We start from the raw sequence: 22,413 nt of genomic DNA, 5'->3' as shown, positions 1-22,413 counted from the left end.
ATAAGAAGCAGGGGGTGGGGCTTCCTTGGTGGCACAGTGGTTAAGAATCTGCCTGCCGATGCAAGGAACACAGGTTCAAGCCCTAGTCCAGGAAGATCCCACATGCCGTGGAGCAACTAAGCCTATGCACCACAACTACTGAGCCTGCGCTCTAGAGCCTGCGAGCCACAACTACTGAAGCCCACACGCCTAGAGCCCATGCTCTGCAAAAAGAGAAGCCACCGTAGTGAGAAGCCCGCTCTCTGCAACTAGAGAAAGCCCACTCGCAGCAACAAAGACCCAACACAGCCAAAAATAAAATAAATAAAATAAATAAATTTATATATACAAAAAAAAGAAGCAGGTGTGGGCCAGGCTAAGTCTACAAATGACCTATGAGTCTGATAAATTTGAGGAATGGAATTTAATAGATGCTGTTAAGTTAGTGAGGAGGTTTTTAAGTATAATGCGTTTAGTGCCTAATTCGTACTGCATTTTATAATTATAGAGATTATATTTTATGTCTTTATTAATAACTAGTAGATATAGAGAGAGTACTTTAGTAATTTTAGGATGTGACTATCTTTTGAGTGAGCCTGCTAATTTCCCCCCTTGGAGGGAGATAATGGGTCTTGCGTTGACTTCTCATAGTGAAACTCTTGTTTGCCATTGGTTATTTTTAGCTGGGGCTGATCTGGAGAGAATTAAAAAATAAAATCCAAAAAAACAGATAAGTCCTAGGAACCTGAATCTAGAGGTTTGGAACTTGTTGAGCAGGCGCTATAGGTTTCTATGGTAGTACCCCCTATGACTGAGAGAGCTGACAACCAGCACGATGAGAAGTATAATCATTTAATTTTGTCTTAATTCGTTTTTTTTGTTTGTTTGTTTTTTGCGGTACACAGGCCTCTCACTATTGTGGCCTCTCCCGTTGCGGAGCGCAGTCTCAGCGGCCATGGCTCACGGGCCTAGCTGCTCCGCGGTATGTGGGATCTTCCCGGACCGGGGCACGAACCCGTGTCCCCTGCATCGGCAGGAGGACTGTCACCCACTGCGCCACCAGGGAAACCCTTTAATTCATTTTTGAATTCCTGTTGAGCACCATGCCTGGCCAGTGGTAGCTGCCACATAAACATTTGTTTAAATGACTGATTGTGGCTTGATACTAAGCTTTCAAGTGCTTAGAGTTTAGCTTGGAGACAGAATGAACACAGAATTCGGTCCTCTCTGAAATCAGCAATGAGAGTTCACAGCAGAAAGGTTTATATGGACTTGAATGTGAGAGCTGAGACTTAGGATTTAGGTACAGATAGGCGGAAGGGTATTTCTTGCTGCTCTGTCAGAATCAAAAAGTGCAGGGAAAAGAATGAGTGCGTCATTTGAGTAGGGTAAAGCGAAGTCTGTGAAGATACAAATTTGTTGGGGAACAAGTAAGAAATTTGAATCATTGGGTTGGAGACCATACTGTGGATTGCTTGTGAAATCTAGGAGGAGATTTTTGAGTGTCGGAATATCCTTAACAAAATCGTGTTTTGGAAAGATTAGTGTGGCAATAGTATGTAGGTGGGAAGAGAAGACGTAGGTACTTTTGTGGGCTAGAAAACTGAACCTCTGATCTTTACCAACCTCTTGGGCCCAGACGCACATAGCAAAACTGAAATTCAAACCAAAGTATTGAGTCCATAATGATAGTCTTTCCATTTCATCCCAACCACTTACAATTGATTGCATGAAAACAATCATCTCAAGCTAAATGAATAAAGATCAGATTTGTTTAGTTCCTCTTATAAAACATCTACATTGTTTAAAAATATCATTTTGATCTTGCTTTCTTATATAAGGGTATCGACGTTAAATAACGTCGATATCGACGTTAAATAACGATGATAAATTCTTTGTTGTGAGGGCTGTGCTGTGTGTGGTATGATGTCTAGCAACATCCCTGGCCAAGCAAAAATGTCAGACATTGCCAGATGTTTCCTGGGGGCAAAATCACCCCAAGTATTGCCTTAAAGCATACTTACGGTGTCTACTTGACCAGAAATATTTAGTGCTGTATTGCAGGAATAAGTATCTTATTCTAGTAACTTTCCTCCATTTACATTTCTAAGTCATAAAATAATGTTCTGAAAATTAGGAAAAATTAAAATGATTGTGTGATTTATTGTACAAACTATTTGAGAGTCAAGGGAGTGCTGAGATGCCAAAACAACAGGTTTAAATGAGGACTTACACCTGGGCAAACTGGGATGAACAGTCACCATGGGAGTAATCATAAAACATTTATTGAGTACCTACTATGAGTAGAGCACTGTGTTAAGATGATAAGGAGTAGTCAGAAGAACTGTGGCAGTTGGAAAGCCTCATGAAAAATGGAGTCTTGAATTGGTCTAGAGGTAAGGCTTGGGTTAGACAAGGAAAATGGAAAGGAAATTATTTTTGCCCCTGTAGTAAAAAGAGCTATAAGCAAAGACACATCTGTGGTTTAACAGATGTGTGAAGTGAACATTTATTTGGCCATTTTGGCTGGACAAGAGGGTTTTTTATTGGAGTACTTGAGAGAGAAGATCAAGGATGTGGTTTTGCATCGAAAACACAGGATCTTGAAAATTAAGTTGGGGAGTACATCCAGTGAGAAAATTTTTGAGCTGTGAAACAATGTTTATCCTGACCTGTGTTTTGGAGAGCTAAGTGGTAGTAGAGGATGGATTGGAAGGTTGAAAGTCTGGTAGGTGTGGGGAAGCCAGTTTAATGAATCGATAGAATGTGTTGATTGAATGTATGGAGTGAGAAAACAGTCAAGGTCATTATAAAAATTTTCATTTGTTGACTGGAAAAAATAATGGTGTCATTTTAGGTTTGTTTGGGGATATTTGATTTTGAGACAATGTCTATAGTAAGCACTTACAGCTCTGTGACTGACACCCAGGAGAAAAATTAGTACTAAAACTATTAGAACATATTGTATGTCCAAAAAATGATGATTGGTTATGATGAAACAAACAAAAGATTTCTTCAAATTAAAAGAGTTTCTGGGGGCTTCCCTGGTGGCGCAGTGGTTGAGAGTCCGCCTGCCGATGCAAGGGATGCGGGTTCGTGCCCCGGTCCGGGAAGATCCCACATGCCGCGGAGCGGCTGGGCCCGTGAGCCGTGGCCACTGAGCCTGCGCGTCCGGAGCCTGTGCTCCGCAGTGGGAGAGGCCACAACAGTGAGAGGCCCGCGTACTGCAAAAAAAAAAAAAAAAAAAAAAAAGTTTCTGGGAATTCCCTGGCTGTCCAGTGGTTAGGACTCAGCACTTTCACTGCCAACGTGGCAAGGCCAAAAAAAACCCAATAATAAAAAAAAAAGTTTCTGGTAAACATAAAATAGTAGGAATAAATATATGGTTATATCTTATGAGGCAGCAGTTGATAAAATAACAAAAATAATGTGATGTAGGAAGTGTGTGAGGAGCTCAGGTTTTACACTTATAATGTGTATTTTCAGATCCTCATGTCATCACTTCTACCTTTGGTAATTAATAAGTGATCTTGAGAAAACTAGTAGGAAAGGGAAGAAAGAAAAGAAAGAAAGTAGGACTGGAGAATAGGTTAAATTTAGCCTCTTAAAGACACTGGGATGATTTGATTACTGTCACTTGAGAGAGATCCTGGTCAGTGGTTATGGGTATTTTGAAAGGAATGAGGAGGGTAGAAATGGATATGAATTAAAACAGGAAGAATTTAGTTCTGCTGATCTTACAACTGGGGTCCCCAACTGGTACATCAAGTATAACTATAGAATTTCCATGATTATAATTTTTCAGGAAAAAGGCAGTGCTCTATTATGAATTTTTGTATAATTATTTCCTTCATTCATTCTGCAATATGGTGTTCCGTTTCTATAATACTGTGTGCCAGGCAGTTTTCTTTGGGGGTGAGGGTGAGGCATAAGGAATGATGTGAAATATTCCTGTCCCTGAGATGCTTGGAGTGCTATATGAGAGAGAGTTAAACAATTATATATAGCTTATATATATACACACAACTACTTACCCCCATCCCTCCAAATGTATTTTATGCATTTTAACCATCTTGGTATCCCGAACACTTTAATAATAAGGAATCCTCACATAGCCATTCTTATCTTTCTATGTAACTCAAAAGAAAAAGAGAAGAGATGGGACTTCCCTTGTGGTCCAGTGATTAAGACACCACACTCCCACTGCAAGGTGTGCAGGGTTCGATCCCTGGTTGGGGGAACTAAGATCCCACATGCCATTCAGGATGGCCAAAAACTTAAAAAAAAAAAAAAAAAAAAAAAAGAGAGAGAGAGAGAAAAGAGAATGTCTGGGCTGCCTTTTTTTTTTTTTCTTTAAAGGTTTTTTTTTTTTAATAAATTTATTTATTTATTTTTGGCTGCGTTGGGTCTTCATTGCTGTGTGCGGACTTTCTCTAGTTGCGGAGAGCAGGAGCTACTCTTCGTTGCAGTGCACGGGCTTCTCATTGTGGTGGCTTCTCTTGTTGCAGAGCACGGGCTCTAGGCACGCGGGTTTCAGTAGTTGTGGCACACAGGCTCAGTAGTTGTGGCACATGGGCTTAGTTGCTCCGCGGCATGTGGGATCTTCCCGGACCAGGGCTCAAACCCATGTCCCCTGCATTAGCAGGTGGATTCTTAACCACTACGCCACCAGGGAAGTCCCTGGGCTGGTCTTAATATTAACTTTAGTTCTATAAGCAGAGTATAGTGTATTCTCTCTTCCTACTGTGGCGTAGCGTAAAGATACTGCCAAATTTTCTTTAGCACTTTAATTACCTGATATTTTATTTAATTATTTATTTTTTTGTAATTGCTATCTATGGATGCAATTGTAGCTAAGCAGATATGTATTATGTATTAGTCAATACACATTAAAACTGTCTCTTTCTTTGCAGCTGTTGCCACAATTTGCAGTCTGGTATAGTTTGAGACTTCCAGTCTTCCTGATGTCTTTTCTCAAAACAAAACAACTCATTTTCTGATTGCCACACTCCCAGTTGGTCTCCCAGCAGTACACAATTATGCCTCAACACTAGATGTTTGTCTCTTTAAAGAAGTAATTTCCAACCTCAGTTTTGTGGCATCCCAAGGAATATCAAAATTGTTTTGATACTCTTAAAATTAAAAAACCCATGCCATACCAGAATGAGAATCAAGAGAATCATGAAATGAAAATGGAAGCATAGAGTGTCACTGTCTAAAAGTTTGGGATTTACTACTTTAAAACTTTTCTTAAGTCTGTTCTGCTTGCTCTGCCCTGTTTGTTGATTCACCATGTTGTGTTCTGCTGTCATACCAGCAGTTTATGTCTGTATCCTGCCCTGCAGCCATTGTCACTTCAGGGCTTGTAAACTGTTCTAAGACTTTATTAATGAATTTGCCTTGTAAATAATTACCACTATTATTTATTACTAAAATTTCAAAAAGACTCTTACTACATATGAACTGAAGATATTTTTCTTCAATTGAGTTGTGATTTTTTTAATTGTATTTAATAGTGGGATCTATTACAACTTTATATTTTGTGGTTCATAAGGCTTAGAAGAGAGCAGGTAACAGCAGGAGGCCATTAGAATGATTACTATATTGAAGCCTTTAAGTCAAGGATCTTGTACATTCTTTTAGAAAATGTATTAGTTGGTAAAGTATGTAAAGTATTAGTTGGTAAAGTTAAGAGCTTAGGTTCTGAAGCAATCCTGGTTTTGCCACTTAACAGCTATGTCACCTTGGACAAGTCATTTAGCTCACTGTGCCTCTTGACCTCATCTGTAAACCAGGGATTATATTAGTACCTATCTCATAAGCTTATTGGGAAGATTGAAAGGGTTAGTATATTTTAAATACTGAGGAACTTCCCTGGTGGTCCAGTGGGCAAGACTCTGAACTCCCAATGCTGGGGGGCTGGGTTCGATCCCTTGTTGGGGAACTAAAATCTGGTGCAGCCAAAATAAATAAATAAATAAAATACTGAAACCATGCCTGCCATGTAATAAGCCCTTGATTAATAATAACATTAATTATTATTTCACATTGTCTCAGGAAGGTTGTTAAATCATTATAAAGCAATGTATCCTAATAGTTTATTAAATTATATTTAGGTGTGGGTACGGCCAAAGATACTTTTATTAATGAAAGTTTAAAAAAAACCATATACAATGGAATATTAGTCAGCCATAAAAAGGAATGAAATAGTGCCATTTGTAGAGACGTGGATAGACCTAGAGACTGTCATATAAAGTGAAATAAGTCAGAAAGAGAAAAACAAATAGCATATAATATCTCTTATATGTGGAATCTAGAAAATGGTACAGATGAACTTATTTGCAAAGCAGAAATAGAGACACAGATGTAGAGAACAAACTTATGGATACCAAGGCGGGAAGGGGGGTGTGGAATGAATTGGGAGATTGGGATTGACTTATATACACTACTATGTGTAAAATAGATAACTAATGAGAACATACTGTATAGCACTGGGAACTCTACTCAATGCTCTGTGGTGACCTAAATGGGAAGGAAATCTAAAAAAAGAGAGGATATATGTGTACGTATAACTGATTAACTTTGCTGTATAGCAGAAACTAACACAACATTATAAAGCAGCTATACTCCAATAAAAATTAACTTAAAAAAAACAGTAAATGAGTTCAACATACATCTGTTTCTTGTTCCTCTGCTCCCTTGTGTAGCTGACCAACTTTAGCCTTCTGCAATACCCCTTTGACATATCTGTCCGTCTTTACTCAACCCTTGGTCTTGTTCCCAGTGCCTTTTCTGAAGAAGTTACTCCACAGACCACCAACTCTGATCCATTGATTCCACACTCTGGGCAGACCTTTAAGCCTTTCCATCACCCTGATTTAAATATAAGCCTTTCCTTGACCTACTGTATAGTACAGGGAATGCTACTCAATGCTCTGTAATGACCTATATGGGAAAAGAATCTAAAAAAGAGCGGATATATGTATATGTATAACTGATTCACTTTGCTGTACACTAACATAACGTTGTAAATCAACTACACTTGAATAAAAAATTTTAAAAAAAATTCAAGCCTTTCCGGATGGACCTAGAGATTATCATACTAAGTGAAGTAAGTTGGGCAGAGAAAGACAAATATATGATATCACTTATATGTGGAATCTAAAAAAAAAGTGATAAAAATGAACTTATTTACAAAATAGAAGCAGACTCACAGACTTCGTAAACAAACCTGTGGTTACCAAAGGGGAAATGTCGGGGGAAGGGATAAATTAGGAGTTTGGGATTAACATATACACTCTACTATGTATAAAATAGGTAATCAAGGACCTACTGTATAGCACAGGGAACTCTACTCAATATTCTGTAATAACCTATATGGGAAAAGAATATGAAAATAATGGATATATGTATATGTATAACTGAATCACTTAGCTGTATACCTGAAACTAACACAACATTGTAAATCAACTATACTCTAATATAAAATAAAAATTAAAAATAAATAAATAATAAAAATAAAATCAAATTTCCAATCTGAAAAAAACCCCCATAAAATTATAAGAATAGAAACAAAATTACAATCTCAATATGGCCACTTCGAACTTACTTTGTTATGTTTCCTTTATCTTTTTTCATATGCACTTAAAAAACATTGTAATCATTGGTGTTTTGTTCAGGGTTCATTCAGATGCAAATATATAAGTCTGTAAATGTCATTACTATTGCAGGGAATATACATTGAACTTTGTGAAGACAGAGGCTCTTTTCTTTTGCGTTGAATACACCTTACTCAGTAAATAGAGAAGTATGATTTTGAGGTATTAAAATCTGATGATTTTCCTTAGCCTGTAAAAAGTTTCCATACCAATCTACAGAAATTTATTTCAATAACAGTTTTGATATAATTTTATTTTTACTTTAAATAAAGTTAAATCTTTGTTGTTCTTAGCTTTATTAGCCTACTTTCAGCTGACTGCAACATGAAAAGTGATTACTGTGGTTACTATAAATTCAGTAAAATGTCTCCAATTTCCCATCCTATCTCTGTCTTTTAATAATATGTCTGCTATGTGTATGCATAAAAAAGTCCCAAGAGACATACTGCAAACTGTAAATAACTTGGGAGGATAGAATTGGTAGGGGGAGGGAGGTTATTATCACTCCTTACATTTATACATTTCTATATTATTAAAGTTTTTTTGTTTTGTTTTGTTTTTTAATTTTTGGCTGCGTTGGGTCCTCAGTGCTGCACGCGGGCTTTCTCTAGTTGTGGTGAGCGGGGGCTACTCTTCGTTGCGGTGCGCAGGCTTCTCATTTCTCATTGCGGTGGCTTCTCTTGTTGCTGAGCACGGGCTCTAGGCACGCGAGCCTCAGTAGCTGCGGCACACAGGTTCAGTAGCTGTGGCTCAGGCTCTAGAGCACAGGCTCAGTAGTTGTGGCTCACGAGCTTAGTTGCTCCACGGCATGTGGAATCCTCCTGGACCAGGGATCAAACCTGTGTCTCCTGCATTGGCAGGCAGATTCTTAACCACTGCACCACCAGGGAAGTCCCTAAAGTTGTTACTTTTACAAAATAGTTATATTCTTAGTTGTTTTTATCACCAGTCATGTTATACAGGTATGTGTGACATATCGGACAAAATATGATTTGTTATGATCAGTTTCATAACATTCATATTCTTAATTACATCTTTACTAGTTCTCTCACTATTAACAATAGACATAAATTATATTTAATGGTGTTTAATTCCTTTGTAATAATTGTCCTAAGGGAAAAAGCAACATCTTGAGAGACCAATTATTTCTAACATATTTTTTAACAGCTTTATTAAGATAGAATTTACATACATAAAATTCACCTGTTTTTAGTATTGAGTGATTTCTATATTTACAGAATAGTACAACCATGACCATAATCTTGGTTTAGAATATTTTCAATATCCCAGAAAGGATCTTTGTACCCATTAGCAGTCATTTCCCATTTCTCTCTCCCCATCCCCTCTCCCATCCGTGGGCAACCACCAATCTGTTTTGTCTCATAGATTTGCCTATTCTAGACATTCCATATGAATGGTATCATGCAGTATGTGGTCTTTTGTGGCTGACTTCTTTTACTTAGTTTAATGTTTTTGTGGTTTATCCATATTGTAGCATTTTTATTGCCCCGTAGCACATTTTAAAATTTTTATTTATTTATTTATTTTTGGCTGCATTGGTTCTTTGTTGCTGAGCGCAGGCTTTCTCTAGTTGCAGCAAGCGGGGGCTACTCTTTGTGTTGGTGCGCATGCTTCTTATTGCAGTGGCTTCTCTTTTCGCGGAGCATGGGCTCTAGGCTCTCGGGCTTCAGTAGTTGTGGCACGAGGGCTCAGTAGTTTTGGTGCACGGGCTTAGTTGCTCCGCAGCATGTGGGATCTTCCCGGACCAGGGCTCAAACCCGTGTCCCCTGCATTGGCAGGTGGATTCTTAACCACTGCGCCACCAGGGAAACCCCTAATATAGTCTTATGACAGGTACTTAAGGAAGGTTTCCTTGAAGAAGGGACATTTAAGTTGAGACTTCGTAGAAAGTACGAATGGGCTGGCCGAAATTGGGCAAGGGAGGGTGAGGTAACCAAGAAGTGGAATTGAGTTTGTTTAAGGCAAGGGGAACAGCATGCACAAAATGACCTAGAAGCAAAAGTGTTGGGCTTTTCAGGAGTAGAAATTAGTACCATATGGCTATTATTTAGATTTGAGTGGTGGAGAAGGGTGAGAAATGTAGCTAAAAAAAAAAAGGTACTGCAACAGTTCGATCATTGCTGTGTTTCAAGGGCCACGGGGGCTGTGTTTTGGAAAAAAACTATCATAAGGGCAAAAGGAAACTGGCATAGAATTTTTAGCAGAGGAATATTAATAGATTCATATTTCAGAAAACAATTTGGCTGCAATATATAGAATGGATTGGAAGGGAGCAAGACCAGAGATTTTAAAATTTTTAAAAAGATTGTTCATTTTCAGAATTCTTCTGGCCATTCTTTGTCTTTACATTTTCATGTAACTTCTAGAATTAGGTTGTCCATTTCTATAAAAATGCCTGCTGACATTTTTGTAGGGATTGTATTCTGTTGATCAGTTTGGAAGAATTGACATCTTGACAACATTGAGTCTTCAGATCTAGGAACATGGTACATCTCTCCATTTATTTAAGTCTTTCATTTCTCTCAGCAATGTTTTATTGTTTTCGGTGTACAACTCTTGCACTTCATTTGTTAAATTTATTCCTAAGTATTCTTTTTGATGCTGTTGTGAATGGAATTGTTATATTTATTTCATATTTGAGTTCATTGATACATAGAAATAAGTTGATTTTCTTTTTTTTTTGGCCTGTTGATCTCATATCCTGTGACCTTGCTAAACACATTAATTAAGTCTAGTTGATTTCGTTTGCTTTCAGTAGATTCCTACAAAGGATTTTCTATGTACAGGATCATACTGTCTGTGAATAAAGACAATTTTACTTTTTTCTTTCCCACATGGATGCCTTAATTTCTTGTTTTTGCCTTTCTGCACTGGCTAGACACTGTAGTACCACATTGAATAGAGATGTTGATAGTGTGCATCCTTAACTTTGTTCCCAGTCTTAGGAGAAGTATTCAGTCTTTTACCATTAGGTCTATTTTCTGAAAGAGTTTGTATAGGATTGACATTACTTTTCCTTAGTATTGATAAAATTAATAAGTGAAGGCATCTGGAACTGGGCTTTTCTTTACAGGAAGATTTCTCATTACTAATTCAATTTATTTTTATAAATCTCTTCAGAGTCTCTATTTCTTCTTGAGTCCCATTTGATAACGTGTATCTTTCTAGGAATTTGTGTATCCAGTCTTCCAGTCTATCTGTTTTGTTGGCGTAAAGTTCTTCAAAATATTCCTTACAATTCTTTTAATATTGGTAGTGTTTGTAGCAATGCTTACTCCTTTTTTTTTTAGTTTTATTGCGATATAATTGAGATACAGTACTGTATAAGTTTAAGGTGTACAGCGTAATGACATTACTTACGTATTTTGCAAGATGATTACCACGATAAGTTTATTTAACATTCATCATCTCATACAGATACAAAAGGAGGGGGGAAGAAGAAGAAAATTGTTTTCCTTGTGTTGAGAACTTTCAGGAAATGTTGGGCTTTTTGGTTTTTTTTTTTTTTAATTGGAGTATAGTTGATTTACAGTATTGTTTCAGGTGTACAGCAAAGTGAATCAGTTATACATACATGTATGTCCATTTATATTCTTTTCCCATAAATGCCATTACAAAACATTGTCTCTACTATAGTCTGTACTATACAGTAGGTCCTTATTAGTTATATATAGTAGTGTGTATCACTTTTTCTTTCACACTTTGGCAATTCATGTGAAAGAAGCCAGACACACAAAACACACATTGTATGATTCTGTTTATATGAAATGTTTAGAAAGGAACATGGAGCAGAAAGCAGATTTGTTATTGCCTAGGGCTGGAGGTAGAAACGGAAAGGGGGTTTCTTTTTAGGGTGATAAAAATGTTCTAAAATTACATGGTGGTGATGGTTTGGGTAACTAAATACTAAATTCATCAAATTATACAATGAATTTTATGGTGCAGAAATTACACAGGCAAATTTTATGGTATGTAAATTACATCCTGAAAAGGCTGTTTTTAAAAAAAGTTGTAAGGTACTTTTAGCATCTTTAAAAATACAGAAACTACTATAAACTAAATGAATAAAACATCAATAATTCAAAATCAGTTTAAAACATCATAATCTCGCCTATACCAGGTGAATGGTAGCTTTCCTGTTTTTGTCAATGGCACTATAATTCTTTCAGTTACAACAGCTAAAAATTTAAGAGTAATTTTGTATTCTTCCATCTTTTTTTATTTCCTACCCTTATCAGTTTGCCTACTAAAAACATTTTTTTCCACTGATGCTTTTGAATTTCTTAAATAATAATAATATTATTATTAATTATTATTATTGATTATTAATTAAATATTATTATATCTTAAATAATAATAATATAATTATTATATATAATAATTAATAATAATATAATAATAATAATACAGTTCAGTCAAGAGGGACTGTTTTCTGATGGACACAGCCAATTTATTGATGGCTAATGTAACTTATAAGTTGAGATTGTCAAGATTTTACTTGTCAAGAAAACTTGAAAAATATTGCTTTACTCGCCTATTTCTGCTAAAATTAAGTCATAGAGGCCCAGTGGGAGAGCTGAACCTCCACCTCTATGCAGCATCAACAAGACAGGAGGAGGCAATGTCAGATGGGGCACTTTTTCTCCCTTTTCCCCATCCTCCATGAGTTAGTCAGGTGCAGTAAAGGAGCTGATTTTACATCCCATCCATCTGGAAGTGCAGTAATTTTGTTTACATCATAGATTTCACTTAAGTGTCTTAATTTGGAAACCACTCTGGTTAGAATTCAAGTAACTTCACATTTTTCATATAGAGTAACATTTGAAATAAATTAACATCAATTGATGTAATCTGAACTAATCTGAGGAAAAACAAATGAAGTAGGAAGTATCTTCCCACCTTTTTGTTTTTATATGCCTTCCCCAGGAGCTTATAAAATACTTTTCCTTTCTTCTTTACTGAAACTGAAGTAATTTCATAAATTGATTCATATTGTTATTAAGGATTTTTTAATGTATTGCTTTTCTCTGACGTATCATTTGAAAAAAGGGCTACAGAGTGGGTACTGCTTAAGTAAAAGGAATGCATTACTAATGGTGAATGTGTGGTTTGTGGTAGGAAGGGAACTGGGAGTTGGAAAGCAAGGTATTTATCTGCCTTCTAGACAGGACTTAATGATATGGTTATATTAGGGAGTTAAGAACTATTGAAAAAAGAATAAAATATTGTAAAGACATGTTTCTTCATAGTTTTTGAAATGAGAGTAAAAGAGAAAAATAAAGACACATTTTAGGACTGGACAGTTGGCCTCATTTGGGTTCATTTAATAGTTGAGATTTGGGCTTATATTGATGATTGTAGTGTCATTTTCTTCCTGTGCAGAAAGTAAATGTGGGTGATTTTAAACATACTCCATCATTTTTACTCCCCATCCCCCAATTTAAATCTGTTCCAAAGGATCCCTATTTTATAACCTTGTGCTTAATAATTAACATTACCCTTTTTTGTTTTTTGTTTTCTTCTAGGCTGTATTCATCACCAAAGAAAAAACTTACACCAATGCAGAAATCAGTTAGTCCTTTAGTTTGGTGCAGGCAAGTTTTGGATTACCCAAGTCCTGATGTTGAATGTGCTAAAAAGTCTCTTATCCACAAGCTTGATCAAACTATGTCAGGTATGTCTATAATTTTACTTGTAAATTCATCTCTTTGCTTTCTTTAATCAAAAAACAGATAAATGTTGACTGGTATGTTTTTAGGAAGGCAGTTCTTTGCTTGAGGGGTGTTTTCCAAATCACATTGTGCATGCCATCGTGAGTTTTTGCCATATGCACATAACCCTGTTCTGTTATTTTCTTAATAGCCTTTAAAAAAAAATCTCCGTATTTTTATTTAGCTTCATCCTAAAAAATATCCATGAAATAATGGATTTTATGTAATAAGGTTTTTTCTGGTGCAAGCTAAAATAAATAATTATTTTAAAAAAATGTTTTGTCTGATATCATCTAAAATCATCTCACCAGCCTCAGGGAAATTCTGATGTGGTAGAAAGATACAGGTTGAGAACCAAAGAGCCCTCATTCTCACTCTGTCGCTTTGTTGCTATGTGACTCCGCGAATTATTTAACTCCTATAAGCTCAGTTTTCTTATAAGCATGATGAACGCTGTAAGTGTTATTTAAGGATTAAATGATAATGTTGAAAGAGCCTAGCATGTTTTTCTGGCTCATGGTAGTGCTTAGTAAATGTATTCATTTCCCCTCTTTTTTTTTTTTTAACTTGACATTTTAAGTTAAACTGCTTTTACGTTCTATTGTTTAATAGCATTCACAAAGCTGACAAAATGTGTCACTCTAATGGCATTTAAATGTAGCATGCCAGTGTGTTAGAAATGTAGGAAAAATATTATTGACTCTTTCTTGGAATTACTCTCAATCTTTTAAAAATATGTTTCAAAAAAAATTAAAAAATTAAAAAAAAGAATATCAGTTTCTGGGAATTCCCTGGGGGTCCGGTGGATAGAACTCAACGCTTTCAGTGCTGGGGCCCTGGTTCAGTCCCTGGTCAGGGAACTAAGATCCTGCAAGCCTCGCAGCGAGGCCAAAAAAAAAAAAAGAATATCAGTTTCCTGGAATGCTCATGTAGTAAAAGATTGATGCATGATTACTAATCCTAAATAGAGTTTTGTTTTTTGCTTTGTGTTTACTTGGCAGCCATGTCCTTAAAATTGCTTTTTTTTGGCTTTATTATTGAGGTACGTCCTCTTTTTTAGAGTGTAAGCTGCAAATGGTCAGGGGAAGCAGGGGGGAGCCTACACAGTTAAATTGTCATATAGTAAAGTGTAGTTTGTTGTGGCAGGAACAGTGGTTATTATAAGAAAATAACGTATGGGATGGACATAGGGGAGAAAACCAAAGCTGTTGCACTTCAAAAGTAGCAATTGGAGTGAGTAGCTTTTTGCTTTATTATAACAAAGGCATTAAAGATAGTAGGAGCATGTAAGAAAAGCTGTTACTCTTGAACCAAAACTAGGTGTAATCAAGTACTGGATCTGCTTAACAGTGTTTAGATTTTATAGCTGTATGCACAGAGCAATAGCTATAGCTGTATATATTCAAAGAAAAATAATTTGGCTGTTGCAAGTTTGAACCTTGTAGTCCTAAACCTCTCTTTTCCCAAGTTAAAGGGAAGATTGTTTTTTAAATGTATTTTTTTGATAAGGCAAAGCTTCCTAGGAACTTAGCTATTATATTCTAGCACAGCCGTTTTCTACTCCATCATACTCAGCTTCTCTTTAGTGTACCAGCACCTGTTCCTAAGATATTCTTCTCTTGTTTTTTTGATAGCACATTATCTTTTTTACCCTTATTCTCCCTCCGGTTTTCTTTTCAGTCTTCTTTAAAGTTTCTCCCTTCTCTGCCCATCTTTTTGTGTGTGTTTTGGGGGGGGAGATAATATTTATATAGCACAAATTTCCCACTTTCACCATTTTTAAATATACAGTTCATACAGTTCAGTGGCATTAAGTACATTCACATTGCCATCACCACTCTCTATCTCCAGAACTTTTTTGTTATCCCATACTAAAATTCTGTACCATTAAACTTCCCATTCTTCCTGCCTTCCCCCCACCCCCGCCCCATCTGCCCAGGTCTCTCTTTTGCCCCATTTCTCTCTGTTTTGATGATTTCATCCATTCATACTATATCCAGTATCATCTTTATTCAAACTAATCTCCTTTATTTATGCATATTCAATATTTTTTGAGAACCTGTTATGTATCAGGCGTTGGGCAAAGGGTAGCGGATACATGATGAAGAAAGACTAACACTGTACCTGCACTCACGGAGTTTGGCATCTAGTAGGGGAAACATGTTAATAAAATAATTTTTATAACTGGTGATATGTAATAAAAGAATGATCTACAGTGCTTTGAGCTTGGAGAAATTAGAATTTTACTTCAGGAAGTAATGTTTGGCCTGAGTCCTAAAGATTCAGGAAAATTTAAGTGGGCTAAAGGGGAAGGCGACAGAGGGAGTAGAGTGTTCCAGGTGGTGAGAACAGCTTGTGCAAAGGCTCTGTGGGAGGCCTTTGGGAGCATATGGGAGGGAGCCTAGTGTACATGAGGAACTGGACATGAGGTCAGAACAATATGTAGGAGCCAGACTCTGCAAGGCCTTAGAGACCATGTTAAAGGTTTTGGACTTTATTCTAATATTCTAAAAGCAATGGGAAGATACTGAAGGGTTTTATTCAAGGGTATGGTATGTGTTGGCAGGAAGAAGAAATGATAGGATTTGCACGTTGATGAGGACATGCTTAGCTGTAGTATGGAGAGTAGATTGGAGAGGGCCAAAAGTGAACCGTAGGATGCTTTTGAGGGGGGTTGATGATGATAGCTGCGTAGTGTGTGTTGGGGGGAAAGGGTTGTAGTGGAGATGAAAAGGTGTGAAAGGAAAAAGGAATGAACCAAATATGAGGAAATGAGGGAGAAGAAAATACCAGCAGTGATTTCTAGCTTTCCAGCTTGTGTAATAGGATGAATGTTGTTATCATTCTGAGATAGAGACCCCAGGAAGAGAATTTGTTTTAGTTCGAAAATAATGAGTTTGGATTTGGACTTGTTGGCTCTGGGGTGCATTTGCCATACCCTCAGGGGAGACATTAAATGGGCAGCATATATGGGACTGAAGCTCATGGAAACTTAGGCCTGGAGATATAAATAATGGATATTTGGGGGAATAGAGATAATAACTAATGTTGTGAGTATGAATGAGATTTCTCAAGAAAAAGAATATGGTTTAGAGTGAGAAGATAAAAGAGTTGAGAACTTGAAATGCTAGTGATTAAATAACCAAATAAAGAGAGACTGCGCTTCAAAGGAAATAGAACAGTAAAGAAATAGGAAGGAATGAACACCCGTATTTCTGCTCAGGTTGATATATTGAGATCATGCTACATACTAAATATGTTTCGTGGTGTCTTGTCTCATGGTGAATATGTAGAAAAATATGTAGAAAACTATACTGACCAACTTACCACACTATCCAACTAAACAGAAAAACTAAACAGAAAGCATGTGTTCCTCCTCCCAAAACCAGTGCTCTGCTTATAGGCAAACCAGAAACTTCAGAAACATCTTATTGTTTTTTCCCTTTAGAAATCCTTACCGGGTTTTTTTTTTGTTGTTTTTTTTTTTTTTTTTTTTTTTTGCGGTACACAGGCCTCTCACTGTTGTGGCCTCTCCTGTTGCGGAGCACATGCTCCAGACGCGCAGGCTCAGCGGCCATGGCTCAACGGGCCCAGCCGCTCCAAGGCATGTGGGATCTTCCCGGACCGGGGCACGAACCCGTGTCCCCTGCATCGGCAGGCGGACTCCCAACCACTGCGCCACCAGGGAAGGCCCGGTTTTTAATATTTATCCTTTTCTTCCTTTTTTTTTTTTTTTTTTGGCCACTTTTATTGCCTAGTTCAGTCTAATCTATTTAACATTAGAATTTCCATCAGTTTTTTTTCCTTAAGCTGATTGGATCATATTACTCTTGCTCAAAAGTCCCCGATGGTGTTATCACTGCTACTGAACAAATTTCAGACTCCTGAGCATAGTATTCCAGGCCTCCTGTGACCTGGCCCCAGCTGGTTGTTCCTGTTTTGTCGCTCACCATGAACTTTACCTTTCTAGATTACTCACTGTTATTCCCTGGACACTCTATGCATTTTCAAGACATGGTTTTAGTTTATGTTATAAACACAGGTGAAAACATATACTTTCCCCACTTCCAGTGTCCTACCAAATTATCCTCTCAAGACTGCTCCAGTGCCTCTCCTTCCAAAAAGCCTTACTACCTACTTTCTCTCAGTTGTAATGAATTACTCCTATCTCATCATTTCCATTAGCCTCTTTGCGCCTTTATGATAGTACTCATTTCATTTTGCCTTGAAATCACTGTTTTTTCTGCCTGCACTACTTGGCTTTAGGCCTCTTGAGAAGAAGTACCATGTCACATTTGTGTATTTATTCTGCATAGTACTTTGGTGATGGTCATAAATATGAATAAGCTGTAGATTTTAGAATAGGGTGAAGAAAAGAAAAAATATTTTAAGTATTAATTTTTCTTGTATATGATTGATATCTTAGCCCTACTTTCATACTATTTTTATAATTTTATATGCATAGCACAAATTTTTCCCCTTTTTTGGCAGAAGTATTCTCCTTGGTCCAGAAAATGGGGTGGGGGGGTTCTTTTTAAAAAAAGAATTCTTGTATGTTTGACCTTAATCTGGCCTAAATAGTCAGTATTGCTTTATTTTTTCAAAAATCCAAACTTTGGAACGACTATTTTTAAAACTCATTATTTCATAGTTTTTTGTTGTTATTAGCAGTGTGTGTTTGTTATAGAAAAATGAGACAACACAAATATGCTTTTATATTCATTTTATTTTTAAAGGCCATTCAAGGTTGACACAGTTGGAATAAACTTTCCAACAAGATAGAAGTAACTTAATTTAGTAGCTAATAATTTGTTGAGGAGATATTCTTCCTATAGTATTATTTCTGTTTGGTGTGGCTCCTGTTTTATTTGCATAACAAAATTTAAGACAGGGGAAGTATTTTGTTGGGATTATTAATGTGATATATTTCTCTCCACTACTATAGAAATGTTTCTGTGTTTAAACTGAGATAATGACTTACTGAATTTCCTAATTGGAAAAATTTTTTTTTATAAATTTATTTATATTTTTAATTTTTGGCTGTGTTGGGTCTTCGTTGCTGCGCACGGGCTTTCTCTAGTTGGAGCGAGTGGGGCCTACTCTTCATTGCGGTGCGCGGGCTTCTCATTGCAGTGGCTTCTCTTGTTGCAGAGCATGGGCTCTAGGTGCATGGGCTTCAGTAGTTGTGGCACATGGGCTCAGTAGTTGTGGCTCGCAAGCTCTAGAGCACAGGCTCAGTAGTTGTGGCGCACGGGCTTGGTTGCTCCGCAGCATGTGGAATCTTCCCGGACCAGGGCTCGAACCCTTGTCCCCTGCATTGGCAGGCGGATTCTTAACCGCTCTGCCACCAGGGAAGTCCCCCAGTAGGAAAACTTTTGCGATGTTATTAGCCTTTTCTTCAATTTGATTTTTCCCCTTGTCATTAATGCAGCTCTCAAGAGGCAGAATTTGTATAATAATCCTTTCAACTCCATCAGTTACACAAGTCCTTACAGTCCAAATGCCAGTAGCCCATACAGCAGTGGTTTCAATTCTCCGTCCTCAACCCCAGTGCGACCTCCTATAGTCAAACAGCTAATACTTCCTGGAAATTCAGGTAAGGAGAGACGAAATGGAGTAATTAAGAAATGGTTTTTAACTTACTGCCCTGCCTCATAAAATAGCTTACTCATCAGTAGTTCAAGTTCCTTTATTTATGAAACCTCCAACTGGTTAGAGAAGATATCATTGAGGTGCTACTTAGCACCAGGTAGTATGGTACTAGGCACCAGTGATACAGATAAGCCAAGTTACATTCATAAAGTTTTCTTTAGCATGTGTGTAAAAGTTTTTTAATGTGGCTTGAGAAAAATAGCGTCACAGGCTTTATTTTTTTAACCAGTAGATGCTTACTGAGTAGCTTGCTTAGGTTGTAAAAGCTACAGAGTTAAACTCTTCTAATAGGAGTTTTAATAAGCTTTGATATTGTAGTTAAATAATAGTACAAGGCTGTATATGAATGTGCCAAGAGAGTGTTTAGAGCTCTAAATGATATGGGAGAGGGATAGATTGCTATAATTGGGGGAAGAATGTTCTGCTGTGGTTCTGTGACTGAGACTGTTATTCTGTAGCTTACTGTTCTTTAGATTTCACCATTCAGTTACTCTTATTACTGCTATTGGTATGATTAATTATCATAGCTTCCTTAAAAATTAAAGTATTATTAACCACCTCAAACTTTTGACTTGTATACTCCCTAGTCTCATCACTTATTGACCCTGAAGTTTGTTCTGTACGTAGGTTGTTACTTGCTACTTATTTCACCCATGACTGTTGTACTAAAAAGGTTGTATTTGTTTAATATAGAGAATTTTATTCAGGCACTATTTGAGACTGACCTTATAGTACTTTTCCTATCATGTGCACTATGCTCTTCTTGACAACATAAACTGTTTCGTATTCTTCTTGCTCTTTTTATGTGCCATTCGTGTTGGAGCTGGCTCTTATGGTGAAGAATTCTGGAAAACAAGTTTCAAATAAATCTGTATTAGAAATATTAGTGACAGTCCTGGGATTTTTAAAATTCTTCATTAGAAGTTGATGATCTGATGAAAGCATTTCCTTAGGAACAAATTAGAGTCTTTTGGATATGTATATGCTTTATTCCTCTGACCTGTCTTCTATCCCCCTTTTGGTTTAGTGATAAAATGAGTTTTTTCATCCAGTCATTTTCTTCATCCCATCTTTGTGCTTCACTAGTTAACTTCAGAGAACTCCTTGGATCCCCATTACTAGTTTAGGGAAGGAATTTTGTAAACATGGCATAATGTAGGAGAAATGAGTGTAGTGTTCTTTTTTTGGTTTGTTCCTAAATCTCTAAGGAGTCCTGATTTTCCTCAAATTATAGCTTTCTTGTTTAGGAAAAGTAGGTGCTTTATTCAAGGGAAACGATGGTGGTATTTGCTAGTGACTGAATTTGGGAGGAGAAAACACATCTTAAATTCATCTATTTATAGAGTAGTTTCATTGGCTACCTTGTAAAAGTTGAAATCCTATAGCATGTATTATTGAACATTAATTACTTGCCAGGTACTGTTTTGAAAACTTAATTGTTTCATAAGAATATAGGTAAGTTATAGCTATAAGAAAATGTGTTTTGTATTTGTCATTATCTATGAAGGAGTCTCTGTAGCCCTCTTTATACTTAATCAGGACAATTTTTAATTTTAACATTTGGGAATTTTATAAACAGAAAAGGCAGAATAACAATGAACTGAATCCAAAGATATAATATCAAGTTAATTGTAACAGATGTTTATTCAACTTTTGTTTCACTGAAGTTTGAATCATTTTCTTTTTTAAGGTAATTTGAAAAGTTCGTCAGACAGAAATCCTCCACTCAGTCCTCAATCCTCTATAGACAGTGAATTAAGTGCTTCAGAATTAGATGAAGATTCAATTGGATCCAATTATAAGCTAAATGATGTAACTGATGTGCAGATTCTAGCTCGGATGCAGGAAGAAAGTAAGTATTTTAATTGTTAAAGTTGTGGTCTTTCATTACTGTACAATTTTGTTGTTGTTATTAAATATGTCAAAGTGTTGTGGAATAATAACGTAGTAAGAATAGAAATGTTGAAATTTCAGAGGCTTTTTCAACAAGTGGACTGGTTTGTTCATTAACTTGTTTTTAGAATCCATAGTATGTAGAGCAGTTTGCTGTGTGAGGAGCAAAGAAAAACAGGCTATGCTCTGCTTCTGTGACTGGTAATCATACCCTGCATGTTACTCTACACTGTAACTCTGTAGTTATTACTCGGTTGCTCTGTGTTTTCTTAGTGTAGACCAGAGTTTCTCAACTGTTCTTTCATTATTGCCTCCCCAAGGAGCCGATTTAGACATTTTTCCCCCTTTTTACCCACCCCCACTCCCGTTAAATTTTAATACCGTTGATATACTGTATATCTCTTTTTGTACTGTAAGGGCCACAAACTATTATGATATCGAAGATTTTTTTCACATCCCCCAAATCATTTTTTTTCTCCTTGGGGGCAAATTTTCTTTCTTAGAATGTTTGGTGTAGTCTGTAAAAAAGACCTTCATGGGAAAATCGGGATTGTGACATTAAGTTAAATGAAGCATGTGATGTTGCTTTGCAAAGTGGTCCTTGCAACTTTTTAGGTCACATATACCTTTGAGAATCTGATAAAAGTGTTGTCCCCTGTCATTCCCAAAATATGCATACGCACAAAATTTTTCATACTATTTCAAGGGCTCATTAGTGCCCTCTCATCTGAATGTAAGATGTTGGTGATAGTATTATTCTTGCCTGTATATTTTATTGTATGATGCCATAGGCTTAACTGTGAAGGAAGCAGTCTCTCTAACCTTCATAATGAAAAGATCCTTGAAACACAGATTTCAGAGTCTTGACAGTTGGCTGAGGTAATGGAGCAATGCTATAGTTTAGTTCAAAATTTTTCTGTTTAGGTCCTTTCTTTTATGTAAATATGTAGTAAGTTTTATCAAGCTATAACATTTATTAAGAAACTGCAATGTTTCTCACTCTGCTAATTCTTGTCTCATTTTCACACATCTTCCCTTAGAAAGATAGAAAGCTTTGGTGCTTGTTTTATCTATCTTTAGCCCTAGAAACTAATAACATTTTGCCCTTTTCTTCTGTAACTTTGTGTATGTAACTCCTCACTGGGAGTATGGTATTGTCAGCTAGTGAGGGGTTACTTATTATCATGGATGTGAAAAAAGAATAAAGAATGCTGTGTAACTACCAGTTAGAATAAACTCACTCATTTCTTCTTTGAATCCTGACTTTTTAGACTGCAGTATTTTGTTAGAAATTCAACCAGCTATTTGCTGTAGTTTTCATATTGTGTGTTGGTAATGCATAATAGAAATTTTAGTCTTACTTGAAAAATCCTTTCTAAGCTATTCACACGCACAAATATTTCTTTTCCTGGTGAATTTTTTAAAAAATAAAACAAAAAATGCTGAAAATGTGTATGATTCCTCCTTGAAAACACCAGCTTTTTTTTTTTTTTTTTTTT

General features: G+C 36.5%; 1 protein-coding gene across 2 annotated transcripts in view; it reads left to right on the top strand.

Annotated features, from left to right (window-relative positions):
* The window catches only part of SLAIN2 (SLAIN motif family member 2), an 81,177-nt gene that overhangs the window by 20,891 nt on the left and 37,873 nt on the right, over positions 1 to 22,413 (top strand). For both annotated transcript variants that reach the window (XM_060012593.1, XM_060012592.1), the window contains exons 2-4: positions 13,184 to 13,332; positions 18,801 to 18,965; positions 20,712 to 20,873. In XM_060012593.1, the coding sequence (XP_059868576.1) occupies positions 13,184 to 13,332; positions 18,801 to 18,965; positions 20,712 to 20,873 (476 nt within the window). The remainder of the gene's footprint in view (positions 1 to 13,183; positions 13,333 to 18,800; positions 18,966 to 20,711; positions 20,874 to 22,413) is intronic.

This window comes from Delphinus delphis, chromosome 5 (genome assembly GCF_949987515.2).
Source record: "Delphinus delphis chromosome 5, mDelDel1.2, whole genome shotgun sequence".
Lineage (NCBI taxonomy): Eukaryota > Metazoa > Chordata > Mammalia > Artiodactyla > Delphinidae > Delphinus > Delphinus delphis.
The sequence above is the reverse complement of the archived record's forward strand: the minus strand, read 5'-3'. Positions and strand labels throughout refer to the sequence as shown.